Genomic DNA, 14,650 nt, shown 5'->3' on the forward strand with positions numbered 1-14,650 from the left:
TTTCCAAGCTGGAAAGTGTTTCTTTTGAACTTTCTTCAGAGAGGAAGTAGAAAAATGTTGGTCTTTTCAAAGCATGACGTGTCTGTATGGAAAAAAGCTCTCTTGGAACGTAACCCTGGGCCGTTGAGGTCTCTGAGCCCATAAAATGAGCTCAATGACCTGTTTGTGTTTTTCTTTCCAACTTCTTTTAAAGCTTGAGTCAAAACAGTGGTTTCACTTTAATAAATATTTGCTTCTCTCTGTGTTTTGATCTTTTGCTGTTAATGTTTTGTTTAATATTTTGTATGTGCGTATTATGGAATTTGCTCTCCCTGGCTGTCCCCTTCACTTCCCACTGACCTCTGTGGACAGATCATCTTTATTCTGGAACAAGTCATTATAGGCAGATGGGAGGTGTATATGAGGAAGTCAGCTCTCCTGCAGCTCTGAGGTGCTGCCTGGTGTTTAACTTCTGACATAAAAGTCCTACTTTGCTGTAGTTTGTTCCCGTTTGGGTGTGTGTATGGGACACAAATACATGTACGCTGTCACCTTCGCCTGAGATCATTTAATAAGCTGTGAATTTAGTAAAACAGTACAGGTGAACACAGATGGATTCAGGTCTGATTTCCAGCTGCAGAAAGAATGAGTTTTGAGCTGTTTCTGGTGCTGTGTGGTGCTTCTTTTCACACAGTCTTCGTTCTAGAAAGAGCACTTTATATGCTCTCCTGAGCATGCAGTGGTCATGATTACTGTCTTCTGGTTTTGTTGCAGGTATCAGGAAAAGATGCCCTGGAGAAGACAACACTGAAATTGCTTGGCCTGACTGGAGGCAGTGCCGTTGTCAGGTTGGGAGAAGCAAAGTTTGGCCTCTGTTTTATCTTTCCACTCTCATGGTGAATTTATTTTGTTTCAAATACCAAAAAACAGAGGCACAAAAAATTTCAAAACTACAAACATCGTGGCATTCAGTAATTATTGCATTTGCCTGTTTATCTCAAACTGCTGCCCAGATGTGCTTCCCACAGCTGCAGATGCTGGCACTGACTAGTCATGTGCAGATTTAAAAGAGCTTGTTTGCTTCTTTTCTTTTTTCTTTTTTTTTTCCCATATGAGTGGAACAGACAATTCAAAGTTAAAAGTCTCTCTGAGAGGGCAATCACCTTCCACTTCATTCTTCCCTACTCTGGATCTCAGGCAATGAACTCCCAGCCCCTGCAGTGCCTCGTGTCTGTTGGGGGTTGAGGTGGGGACAGGGGCAACCTTTTTGTGATCTCCTGGCCAGCTGCTTGCAGTATATACAGAAGGCAGGAGAGATTAGAAGCTGTGCTTTACAACTGACTGCTGTTTTTCCCTGGAGGACAGTTTTCTTTCGGTGCAGCGGGTTCCTGTTCTGTTCTGCTGTACAACCCCCTGACCCCCCAGCCCTCCCTGCACAGCAGCTGGAGCTTGTGCTCTGTGACTGTCTGAAGGAAGCACGTTGTTAAATCAGAGGTGTATTTGAGTCAGCTCTTTGCTTTGTGTCCTGGTCAAGTTGAGAATGGGGAGGGCAGTACTCCTAGAATTATGATTTTATTTTTATTCCTATTGGTGTCTTCTTAAAGAGTTGTCATGAAGAAGAGCAGTTCTGGTCAGGAGGAAGCTGTGGGTGCCACGACGCCTTGTAATGAGCCCACAGCAAGGACGGGCTCTCTGGAAGGAGCAGATGATGTTCTCCTACATCAAGCAAACATAGTCCCAGAGGACTTGGGCCATGAGGATGTGGCCATATCTTTAAACAGCAGCACACACAAGCAAGACTTGACTAAAGAATCTCGTGCTAGCTTGGAGGAGTTGTGGCCTCCCTCAGAGCCGGAGCCTACTCCATTTGTCCCTTTTTCTGGAGATGGAGAGAGTCTGGGGGACTCTTCTGTAGCTGCACCATCTTTTGGGTTAGATGCGCCATTATCAAAGATGCCAACAACTTTTTCCAGCCCTGGAGGCCCTTCTAAGCCAAAGAAGTCTAAGAACAGCCAAGAATTTCAAAAGGAGCAAGAACAGGTAAGGGAAAACATGTTTGCAACTTGTGCAATGAGGGCCTTTTTTTATCCTGCTTTGTCTGAGACTGAGCTCCCGTGAGGAAAAAGATGTTTCCAGATTTAAGACTTTTTTCCCCATGTCAGAGTTAGGTGCCTTGGTGACATAGAGTTCTGCCTGAGTTCAGTAAAATAGGAAATAGGAAGGATGTGAGTTTAAGCATCTGCTGTCCAGAGGCAAGCAACACTTTGAACCTTTAGGTATCCTTGTCGAGTGGTTCAAATAGAGGCAACACAGCTGCATTAAATCACAGTCTGGGAGAGACTACACCTCTGTGCCTTGAATTTCATGCAAATTTCATAAAGAAATGCCCACTTAATCATCTGAGCCCTAGGTGCTTGTTCTCTGAAAAATCTGGTATGTAGTTTTGCTAAAGATGAGCAAAATTTGATCTTCAATTTAATTTTCTTAATAATGAAAATGAATCCTTTTCCTTCTGTATTTCTCCTTTTTTATAGAAGTGTTTTCTGTCTTGATCTAAAATATCCTGCTTCTTAAATACTGTCTACCTCCCTCTAACCCTTTTCCCAGAAAGAAAAGTTGCACATCTCTCCATTGTTGATGTCTCTGAAGTAAAACTATGTTTGTTAAAACTGAAAATGCTTGAGCCCATGTAGAGATACCAGAATGGATGGTTGAAGAGTGCCATGATACCATCCCAGTGTGACCTGGAAATGATGTGAAGTGTGCTTTCTGTAGGGTATCTGTATGGAATTGACTACTTTCAGCAAGGTTGGATATGTCTGGAAGGTAGCTTAAAATGAAGCACAGGAGCCATTCAGTGAGTAACTTGCTCCTCGTTGTGTACTGGAGTTTCACATTCTGGATTCTCAGTGACCAGCTCTCTCCTTGCTCCTTCATTGCACACACCATCACTGTGCCTGCTTACGTGTTCAGAGATCCCCTTCCTCGTTTCTGCCTCTTTGGTATCTCCTAGAGTTGGAGGTTAGAATTCTTCTCTGATTCTGATCCAGCCAGGATTGAACAATGAAAAGCTGTACGTAGAAAAAAAGTGCCTGGGGAGCTTTGAAGGGAGCTCAGTCCCAGAGGAATTTAGCAAGACTGAGGATGCTTTCTTGATGATGTGGAGACTCTACCTTAGCTGACTTCTTTGTGGTTGTAGTTCATTCTTGATGACTTCTGAATTGTTTAGGAACAGAAGCCAGACCCTGCAAGGACTCTGGAGCAGTTTTGAACTGCACAAGTGACAAGAGAGGCCTCGCCAACCCAGTGGTGAATATTTCAGTATATTAGAAACATGTCTGGGTCTGTCTAAATCGGTGTTACTTAACCTCTTGAAACCAGACCCTGAGCATGGAGAACTAACTAGCAGGCTGGGTAATTTGTCCAGTCTTCAGTTGCACTCTCACCTATGAGGGATTTGGAAAGGAGGAGTTTCCATTGTGTCTGGGACGGGAGGGTTTGTGGTGGTGGTCCTTCACCAGTCTTATTGCCCACTCCTCTGCGTGCTGGCTGGAGAGGCAGAACTCCATCATTTCACTGACTTCACAGCCTGGTGTGGAGCTGTGGTGCTGGGCACAGGCTGAGTGCTGGTGGTTGAAGGACTCTGATGAACTGGTGTCTTTCTTAAAATCACAGTGCAGTTCAAACCACTCAGAGGCACTTGTGGAGCCAGCTGCCCTTCCAGTCTGAGAGCAGCTTTGGAAGCAGCTGCAGATTCTGTTGAGAGGGTTCTGCCCTTGTGTTAAACAGCATGTGATTTTGACGACTGCTTTCAAGCCCTTTGATCTCTGGTGCTTTTGCTGCTGATTGATTACATTTTGTTCCCTCCTCCATTCCTGCCATCCTCCGCTCTCCTTGCTCTCAGCGGCAACAGCCGAGCAGGGCTGGCCACATGGCATCTGCTTTTTGTCCCTTTTCAGTCCTGAGGAAAAAACCCAAAACAAAAACAAATTATTTTTAAACATCAAAGGTCCATTTTTATAAAAGAATCTTCCCATTAATGCTCTGCCTGTGTGTGGTTTTTGAAGCTGAAGAGAGAGGCTGGATAAAATCTGTGCCGGCGTCCCTTGGTTTCGTGGGCTAAAGATGGTTTACAGACAGCTGCGTGCTGACTTTGATGTCAGAACGTTAATTATTAGAAAGTAATTTTACACCAGATTCCCCAGGAGATTAGGGCTCCCAGAGGTGGAGAGGAGGTGGGTCTCTAGGGAGAGGTTGCTGCTGTGGAAAGCATAATACCCACTACTTCACCTAAAATGAAGTAGAAGTTTTCCTCAGCTTATCTGCTTCCTTGGGTCCACAGTGGTGACCACAGAGAGTACTGCATTCTTCCTGACACCTGGCTTTGTTGTGTAGACTGTGCTTATGTAGACACTGCTGTGAACAAACAGCTTCAGCCCCGCTGTGAAAAGGGCCTGACATCTCAGCTCTGGTAGGAGAAGTATAGACTTTGAAGAAGGAAGTTGCAAAACCTTAATGCAGCATCTTTGGCTCCTGGAAGGGATTTGTGACAGAAATAGGACAGCAAAACACACAGCTTGCTTTCTTCCAGGCTACATAATGGAAGGTAGAACATCTGTGTGCTGGCTATTTATCGTGACAGGAAATGGTCACCTTTTGTTACAGTTGCAGAAGACATTGGATGTGCAGTGGGCTGGGAAGTGGCTTGGTGTTCCTGGACCCTCTTTTGTAATATTGTGGGAAGTTAGTTTTTGGATTCTGTCTGTGCTTTAGGACTTTTGTAGCCCACAGCAAGGAAGAGAAGTGAACACTCTAGGATTGGAATATATGTCTGCCTTTTGCCCAGGTCATGATTCCCAATGCCTTGGTGGAAGTCTTGAGCTGTTGCCATGGTTTGGGTGGTGGCTGGCCTTTTCCCTGTGGAATCCTGCTGCTGTTGGGATTAGCTTAAGTGCTTGTTAGAGCCTTTACTAAACAGTAACTTTAGGATTTGCTAATGGAGACTTTGGAGTTCTCTCCGTCATATTCCAGCGCCCTTCACAACATGCTGTAGGATATGCCTCAGTTGTTTGGGTTGGAGTTTTTTTTGAAGAAGTATATGTTTAGAATGAAATGAAATTTGAGTCTGCTTGAGGACATTAAAGTATACCTGGTTATTGGGGAGGTCTGATTAATTCTCCAGCCTCTGAGACAGATGTGCCCTCTCTGGAGCAGCAGCAGGCAGTGGTTGGGACCACAGGACAGCAAGGCTCCTTCCCAGAGGGTGGTCCTGGGCACTCCCCCTCCCCAACCCGGGAAAGCAGCAATCAGGCTCCTTCACCGCTGGTTAGGGCTGACCCTGCTCAACTTTCTAAAAGTAGCCAAGGGTCCCACCCACACAACCTCACTCTTTTAATTTCTCAAATTACCCTTTAGTGCCCACAAGCAGAGTGAACATTGCCTTGTAATTTGTGTTGAGCTTTTGACAATTGAGAAGATTCCTATTCCCAAGGGGCCTGGGGGAAGGGAGAGTAGATGGAGGAAGAACATGGGGTGTTAATTAGGATTGGAAAGAGTGTACCAGGGAACGGAGGGGAGAAATGGGCAGTGCATTCTGACAGAGCCTACAGCAGTGTTGGGCTGGCAGCTGACTGGGAAGAAATGCTGGATTAACTATCAAAATTTTTGTTCCTATGGGCCTCTTTAGCCACAGACTGTGTCCTCCCTTCATCTCACGGAGCCTTCAGTGTGCTGTTCTGTGTGTTTGTGCCTGTAAACAGTTTTGGAATTTAAAAACCTTGACTTCTACTTGAGAGCCAGGAGGTGTAACTGGCTCTTGTGTGCTTGTTCTGGTCATGGTTTATATTCACATCCAGACACAGCTGCTGCTTTGGGCACAAGAGAGAGCACCCAGCACGTAACCTTTCCTGGGGAGGGATCCGTAATGTCCTGCTGTCTGCAGAGATGGCAAGTGCTCTTGGTCTAAGTGGCTGGGGCTTTGGTTTGGATTTTTTTGGGGGTTGTGGGTCTTGGTGTTGCCTTTTTTTTTGTTTTGTTTTCTTTTTTCATAACTGCAACCACAGTTCTAGGCCAGTCCATAGTTTTGCTGAAAGGTTTGCCATCATGACACCCAGCTCTGGGCTCTGGAGGCCAGGGGAGCAGGCAGCCAGGCTGTCTGTGCCCTGTTGGGCAGGGGAGAGGAGTGTCTGTGTGCAGCATGGAGCCTCTGGGCTGGATGGAAAGGTGCCATTATTAAGTACCTTTATTGCAGCTGATGCCTACAGAGAAGTGCTCCCCTCTCATCTGTGTGCTCTGGCTGCATCAAAGGCTGATCTCAGTGTGAAGTACTTTGTAAGTGCAAAATAGAAGGATTTTTCACTGTTTAAGGGACCTTTCTGCATAGCAGACACCAGGCTAAAATTTTGAAAGGTGTACAATGGATCCATGCAGTAGTTTAGTTCAGAGAGCTGAACAGGTCAAAAACTGTCTTATCAAAGCAAAGGATTGTTCTCCAGAGTAAGAAAAGGAGTGGGCCCTGGCTGGGAACTGGTGCTGTTGGCTGTGTGGCAAGGTAATGTGAAGCAAAGAGAACATAAGACAATGTAAGCCACTGTGCATGGTGGATGGAAAAACTTCAACGGGCACTATAGTCTGTAGAACGAAGAATAGCAGCTGTGTAAGTTGAGTGTTGCCTGTAGAGTGGTAAGGAAATGGTTACATACAGAGAGAAGTTTGGAGTAGAGCAGAGGTCAGGTAGGGTTTGGGACAGGAGTAGTTTCTGAGTGCTTGTACTTGCTAGCAGCATAGTTTGGCTGCAAAATGCCATTGTATTGTCAGTGAAGAGATTCCACAGGTGCTCCCTGGAAAGGAGTTCTCTCTCCCTACTTTAGGTGACTGCTGAGGTTACCACCCTGAGTTTCCTGTACTGACAGTGGAGAGCAGGCAACTGCTCACCTGGCAGTGGAGATCCTCCCCGCTGCTCTTGGGGGGTAATTGTGTCCAAAGCTGTTACAGATCAGCAGTAAAGAATGGCAACACTGACAACCTCTATCATTAGTCGGATCTGAGTGGCAGTAATTCCACACTAGTGTTTGTATTTTCAGTTTGCAAATACTGTCCTTTTACTCTTTTACAGAAAACTTAGAGGGTACGTGAAACAATGCATTTGAAACTAATCAAAGCTTGTTTTTGTTCTGTAGCTTGTAGAACGAGAGCCCCTTGTGTGTCACCTAGACCTACTGGAACAACTTCCTGATGGCCCAGAAGAGCTTCCTGATGATTTTTTTGAAGTCACAGTGGATGATGTTCGGAAACGTTTGGCACAGCTGCAGAGTGAGAGGCAAGTTCCCTTTCTGCTGTGAGTGAGACTGTGCTGTGTCCTGTTGTTGAGCAGAGCAACAGTGACCAGCAGAGCTTGTTGCACTTTTGGCCACTAAGAAAGACTTCGTATTTTTAGTAACAGAATGAACCTTTTATTAGACCTCATCAGAAGGACCAACTGTGAGACTACCTAAATTGAAATAAAGCAAAGTCAAACTTAGCCACAAGTCAAGACCTGAGAATGTTTGCAACAGACACACACACACACACACACACACACACACACACACACGCTCACACAGAGGGAGTATAGGAAGCTGACTGACTGTGTATCTCAATGTTCAAGTAGCTTGCTTTCAAATATTCATGGTTTTACTTTACTAAACTCCAGTTCAATAAAAACTCAGATTAAGATAAATTGGCCTTTTGGTCACAGCAGCATTTTGCTGTCTGTATGTTCCTTAAAGAAATGAATTTCCTGAATGTATTTAGTTTTAAGTGGGTCATAGCATTCCTTTAAACATTACAATAATTCTCCAAGACTGTGGAACAGTCTTCTTTACACTGTAACCAAGTCTGAGTTAAACTTTTTACTTGGAGCTGATACTTTTCCCCACAGGCCACTGAAATCCACATGAGTATATAGATTGGCCTGAAAATTGCTCTGCTTCTTGTGGGTCTGGAGTATTTAGTGGTACAAATGTAGAGTCATTTGGTTGGAGTTTACTGGAATACAGGCCCCTCAAAAAAGACCTAATTTCCAAATGTGCTCATTCTTGTACTCCCTTTTCCCCTTACAGGCAGCAGTAAAAATAAAAGCAAGTTACACACTGGTTATTCCAAATTAAGTGCAAAGAAAAGGGACTAAAGCTGAACATGGGATCTGCTGGATTTAAGCTAATTTCATTACTTACAGGAAAACATGTAATTATTTTCTTAAAGTTAGTTTCATCTTAAATACAGGTAGACTTTCATTTTGCACCCACTGTATCTTCTAATATGCCACTCTACAATGCCAGTTTTTGAATTATCTTCCTGAATGAAACTTCTCATTTTTATTTTGTTTTCCTGTTGCTAATTAATACTTACTAATTTCTTTTGCCAGTATTGTTTTTCAACTTCAGTAGCTCTTCTCCCTCCCAGGAATAATCATGTCCAACCTTAGTCTCTGCTTTATTGGATTAATAAGTCCATCTCTTCTTGAGTAGTCTAAGTAAAAGTTCCCCTTGTCTTCTTAAGACCTTTTCTGGCATCTTCTATGGTGAACTTATTTTCAAACTTGTACAATAGAAGTAATTTTATATGGTATAGATGCTGATGCTCAATAATTTCATATATGAGTTTTTGGGATAGGAACCACAGGAGGTGGGGAAAATTCTGTGAGAGATGCATGGAACAGCTGAACAGTTCTCATCAGCCCTGCTTGGACCATCCACTATCTTAATAAAGAAAAAATACATCATAAAATTACAAAAGTGACAACTTGTCTTCTTCCCACATTTCTAGGAAACGCCTGGAAGAAGCTCCACTGATGACAAAGGCTTTGAGGGAGTCTCAGCTGAAGGAGAAGTTGGAGCGTTACCCAAAGGTAGTATTTGTTCTTTTTCCCTCTGGCTAGTCTAGACTTGGAGGCTGAGTTAACTTTGGAATTCAGTTGTGATCAATACGCTCTTAAGCTGCTTATAGGAAGACTTTTCAAATTCCCATCCCTGTTAATTGTCTGTGGGACTTGCATAACAGTTGTGCCCTGTGAAATCAGCTGTCCTGTAATGACTTGGTGGAGTGACAGACAGCACAGCTCCTTCTATTCTGTTCTCGATGTTTCAAAACCCTTCTGCTGTGTACACATCAGTCTGTCTGACTGAGCTTTCCTATCTGCCTCTCCTCTGTAGACATTTTGTTAGTATTTCATTGAAAGTTAAATGATTCAATGTTACAAGTTGGATTTATTTTACTCTGTAAATATAATCCTAATGCAGTTCCCAAGGTAAGTGCTTTCTGACTAGTGGTGGAAATAGAATGGTCTGAGTTACTTCAGAGGTGTGACAGGAAGATTTCTGCTGCTGTGGACACTTTAGAATGCTGGAACATTGTCTGTCCCTGTCCAGCAGAGACTGTCAGTGTTGTTTGTGCATGATTTAGCACAGGGAGCTCCTACTGTCTGAGTGAGTGCTGCTGCATTGTACATCACAGTGCTTGCATAGCCGACCTCTCTTGTCCCCTTTGAAAGCCAGAAAGCCCCTGTTCCCTGAGGAGCTGCACAGCACTATTAGCCCTTAAAAAAACCAAAAACAAACCACCAATTTGCAGATTCTAAGGCAAGGACAGGTGTAACAGAGCAGTGATAAGCCACTGACCTAATATGCTTTGTCTCTGGTTTAGGTGGTGCTGAGAGTTCATTTTCCAGACCGCCATGTTCTGCAGGGGTTCTTCCATCCCAGTGAAACTGGTAAGACTGGTTGCTCCCTCAGCCTGTGCACATGCAGCTCATGGCTCTCACCATGACAGGAGAGAGGGCTCTGGACAGGTCTTTCTGCTGTCTGGGAGCAGCAATAGATAGTTAATAATGTCCTTGCAGGGCCCCTGAATGGAATAAGAGCATCTGGGTTAATTAACTTAGCTAAAGGCTACTTGAAACTATCAGGGTGCTTGATGGCAAAATATTTGTGCTTAGGAAGCTGTCCCACTTGCTATCCAGCTTGTTTGTGTCCAAATGATGTGTTACTGGGATGCTTTTAGACACTTCCTCTGTGTTAATGTCTTTGGGGAAAAAACCCACCCCCAGTCCAAAACAAGCACCAAAAAGCAGGAAGAAGAAAAAGGGGCTTTACTTACTGTGCTAAGAGGGGGTGAAGCTTTCTGGCTCTGTCAGTTCACAAAAGACAATCGAGCCATGCACTAAGTAGCTCTTACCATTATTACTGGAGATTTTACTCTCAGTTGGCAGCCACAGTTACCTGCACAAGCTTTTTGATAATTTGCTATGAAACACAAACTAGTAAGAAGTTACCAGAGTCTCACCTGGCTGCTCTCTGTAGCTGCTCTTGGATTTCCTGGATTTTGATAAGGGACCAGCATGTTTTTTCTAAGAGAAATTTATAATAGCAACAGTGTACTTTAGAAGAAAAGACAAGATCTGTACATTATAGAGGACAGTTAAGCCTTTTTGCCCAGCATTTGAAGAACCAAATGTAATTCAGCAAACCTCTCTCTCCTTTTTCCACAGTTGGCATTTTGAGAGACTTTGTTAGAAGCCACCTTGCCGATTCAGAGTTGCCATTTTACTTGTGTGAGTGCTGTTAGTAATACTTGGCCTTACTTTCCAAAGCCTGTTCCTAGCTGTGGTATGTATGGGATCTGTTGATGCCTGAGACATGACTGGGGGAGGAATGCCTTCCCTAAACACAGCCTCACAGTGCAAAGCAGGTGTAACCTGCTCCCTTAGCCATGTTATGCTTCTGCCTGAGAAGCAACCTCTGTGGGCATATGAATGTGTCACCCCTTCAGAGAGCAGGGATCCTTCCCATTCCTGCTGTATTTGCTGTTCTGGTTGCTGGGTGGTCCTGGTTTGTAACTTGTTTTTTAACTTCAGTTGTTGCACCTCCCAGAATCATCTTGAACGATGAAAGTCTGACACTGTTTGAGGTAAGGACTCCCTCATGTGCTCTGTGATTCTCTCTGGCTTGTGCTCCCCTTAACCCTGCCTCAGGCTTGAGTTACTTTCAAAAGAAGCTACAATGCTGTGATCCCTGTAGGCATCTGCTCAGCCAAGGCTAATGGAACCAGGTGTTTTGGAGCACAAACTCTTCACCAGAAGAGGTCCACCTTGTGCAGCAATAGGCAGGGCACACTGGGGTGGGGGTCTCATTGTTCTGTACACATGGCATGTGCCACACAGTCAGAACTGTATTTAATCTACTGCAAGAGCTGAGCTGAGTTTACCCTGTCTACAGCTGGGCTAGGATAGTTAGAGATAAGAGACTGGATGTGGAAAGGGAACTGTTTTCAATTTCTAGAGCATGAACTAAAGGCCATATTAGACAAAAATCTGACCTTCTTAAAATCAGTATGTGAGAATTTATTTTAAGGCAGCATATACACTGAGGAATATGCAGTCTCTGTGTGTAATTTTTCTCAAGGGCTGAAATACAGGTTTTCAAATTCAGATTCCTGGAGATTTTTTACAAGTGTCAGATAAATTTGCCTTGAAGTCTCTGGCCAGAGACTCTTGGCTGTGTAAATCACACGTGTTAAGGGAGTGATCAAGTGATTTTGCCAGTGACTTTGCCCCAGCCTCACCGTGTTGAAAATGTTCTGTCATTCAAAAATCCATGAACCTTTCCAGACTGATGCAGCAGAGATCTTGCAGAGTAAAGGCTCATGCAGTTGCAGTGAGAATTCCTGCTTGATGCCCCCAAGGGAGCCAAAGCACTGGGGTGTGGGGAGAGGGATAGAGAAAGGGACTTTTCAGGCAGCATGGTGAATTAGGTAGGGATTAGCATGCCTCTGAAGTTGTTTGCAATGGAGCTTTCCAAGTTCCACAACTTCCTGGCCAGGCCATGTGGAAGAGATACACGTGCAGCTGCTTTTAGACGATTGAATGTTCAGGCCTGTATCTGCCTCTTGTTCATCTGACCTCTGATGATGGCTGTGGTGTCCCTTGTTAGCTTTAGTCTGTCTTCTAAAAAGTTTGACATCCTCTGCTTACCTCCATTTACCCCTTGCCTGCCTCCCCTACCCTGCAGTACTGTTCTTTTATTTTCTCTTTCTCAGCAAACGTCTCATGTTTCCCTGGATGTCTTCTGAAACATGACTTGTGCAGTAAAACATCACAGGAATAATTACACCTTCTTCTTTGAAATAAAAAACCTTATGGCAGGAGTTTTATTTAATTTGCTGTGTTAAAGCCTTTGTTCCGTACCTGGCACCATTACTGGTGCTTGTTATATATGTGGCAATTTACCAGTTTCTTAGTTGTGACATTTACTGTGGAATTCATTCCTTGTGGCAGCTCCCTGAAACATAAAAATGTGTTAAATTAGCGCTCTGTAAAGATTTGGAGTTGCCTGACAGCCCAGTCTTAGGAATTTCATTAGAAATCACAACTTGGTGAAGAACCTGATCGATTTCAGTGTCAAACATCTTCAGGCTGTAGTGGCTTTCCTTGGACTGCACTGCTTTCTGTGGCACATAGCAAAAGTGCAAAGCCTTGACACTGGTGCAGAACTGGAACTGTTGGAGACACTATGTTTGAAAGCTGATAATTCTTTGCAAATTGCCTGTTTTAAGGAAGGATTTTTTCTCATATCCTCACTCAATGTGAAAGAAAAAAAGTCCAATTAAATAAAGAATATCAAATGGAAAGTTGATTTAAGATACGTTTTTATTCATGCCACATAGGATCACAGCATAGTCCAATTAAACTAATTAGGAAGTGATTATGTTGAGAATTTGTGTATAATTAAAGTAAAAATGGAGTTTTTAAGCACAATTTTAACTACACAAAATCATTACAATTACTTGCAAAATGTACAAAGCAAGTAAAATCTCATGCTGAGAATATTTTTTAGCAATTGTAACATGACATCATGAAGAGATTATCACATTAGTTAAAAGTTGCATGGCTTGGCATTTTTGGCTTACCCAGCTGGCTCAGCATAGGTAAATGTGATGCATGTACGGGGAGAAGAGTTAGAGCTTCATATGTGGCTCTGTCAGCCCTTGTGTTGATCGTTACCACTGTGGAGCAAAGTCTTAAGGTGATGAAATCATCTGCTTGTTACTGAATAGTAGTCAAATCCAAAGTCTCCTTCCCAAAAGCAAGTATATTCAGAGCAAAATAGAGAACATCACTGTGTATAGACCCATGGTTTGCATGTGTAACATGTGCAGATCTGGTCTCACATCTTCAAAAGTAAGTGGTGAAACTGCAGAGGAGGGGGATAAGGATCATTAGAGGTCTGTGATGTCTCCTGTCCAAATAAAGACTCAGTAGGATTGAACTGGTCAGTCTGCAAAAGATGTGATTGAAAAAGGAGCAACATACCAAGGAGAAGCTGGAATGGATTGAGTTCTTGCTCTCAAGTATGAATGAGTGACATTGAGTCAGGCAAGCAGGAGTTGGAATGGACGGGAAAAGGAGTTGTGCACATGTCAGAAAACTGAGGAGTAGAATTCCTTGTCACAGGGCACTGTATACTCAAAGTATATACTGGTGCAAGAGAAATTTGGACAAGTTCAAGGAAGATACTTAGTGAGAGCATCTTAATAGAAACCATCTCGGGAAGCTTCTGAACTGAAACTCATTGCTAGCTAATATTAATAGGGGAAAGTATCACATATAACCAGGGATACTCTTCTCTGTGCATCTGATTGTTGTCCACTGTTAGGATACTGGCTGGATCGAATTGGACTTCTGCTCTTCCTATGGTTCTTCTGTCTGTGGAAGAACTGTGTTTAATGCCAAAGGACATGTAGCCTGTGTCCCGTGCTTGGGGCCCTTCAGCCCTTTCAGGTCATGGTCTGTTATGGTAGGAATAATTCTGTGTGTTTATAAAAATTTTACTTGGATGAAGAATCAAACAGGAGAAAAACAATTCCTGCCGAAAACTCATCATGCCATTCTGGTTACCCAAACTGTCGTCAGAGACCACAGAGCTCTGACCTGCGAGGATGGTGCCTTATACCAGTTTGGGCTGGCTGATTCTGGGTGAAGCTTTGCACCTGGTGCCAGTGTAAATCCTTTTTCCTCTTTCACCATGTCAGTGCAGGCCCTGTACCATAATGTCTCCTGCTCAGGTAGGCTTTCCCTTCTCCTGGGATCCGGATGCCTGGCAGGGGCTGAAGGGCCTTTCTTCTCTAGGCAGAAACAAGTGTGGAGATAGCCCCGGCTGTTGTGTCCCTGCCCACTGAGTCGTTGTTGGGTGCCCTGTTTAGAGGTGGCTGTTCCCAGTCGGGCTGCACTGCCTGAACCTCAGGGCTCTCAGTGAAAATAACCCTGGCCCGGATTGGGAGTGAGAGCGGGAATGTTTGTGGTGCTGGGGCAGAAGGGGCAGTGCTGGGGATGGGACCTGCTCACTGCTTCTCACCTGATGTTATGGCTTTCCAAGCTGAGAAATCTTCAGTGTGGGAAGGGTCAGGGTCCCTGTGGGACTGGGTTCTGCAGAGAAGCCTTTGGGTCTGGCCTTGCCCCCAGATGGGGTTGCAATCTGTGCAGAGGGGTTGTGTGGAGACCTTTCCCTTTTCAGGCATCCATGATCCATGGAAGGGAAACATTTTGTACCTTAGTCAGAGCTCCCGTTCTCTTCGCTGATCTGGAAGGAGGGAGATGAAAACAAAAAGCTGCTCTGTAAAGATAGAAGGCAGATGGTTA

General features: G+C 44.1%; 1 protein-coding gene across 1 annotated transcript in view; it reads left to right on the top strand.

Moving 5' to 3' along the window:
• ASPSCR1 (ASPSCR1 tether for SLC2A4, UBX domain containing) overlaps positions 1-14,650 on the top strand; it is a 35,034-nt gene that overhangs the window by 9,673 nt on the left and 10,711 nt on the right. The window contains exons 6-12 of the mRNA XM_071574002.1: positions 754-827; positions 1,584-2,019; positions 7,158-7,297; positions 8,785-8,866; positions 9,661-9,727; positions 10,505-10,567; positions 10,871-10,923. Coding sequence (XP_071430103.1) covers positions 754-827; positions 1,584-2,019; positions 7,158-7,297; positions 8,785-8,866; positions 9,661-9,727; positions 10,505-10,567; positions 10,871-10,923 — 915 coding nt within the window. The remainder of the gene's footprint in view (positions 1-753; positions 828-1,583; positions 2,020-7,157; positions 7,298-8,784; positions 8,867-9,660; positions 9,728-10,504; positions 10,568-10,870; positions 10,924-14,650) is intronic.

The sequence above is a fragment of the Pithys albifrons genome, chromosome 19, assembly GCF_047495875.1.
Source record: "Pithys albifrons albifrons isolate INPA30051 chromosome 19, PitAlb_v1, whole genome shotgun sequence".
Lineage (NCBI taxonomy): Eukaryota > Metazoa > Chordata > Aves > Passeriformes > Thamnophilidae > Pithys > Pithys albifrons.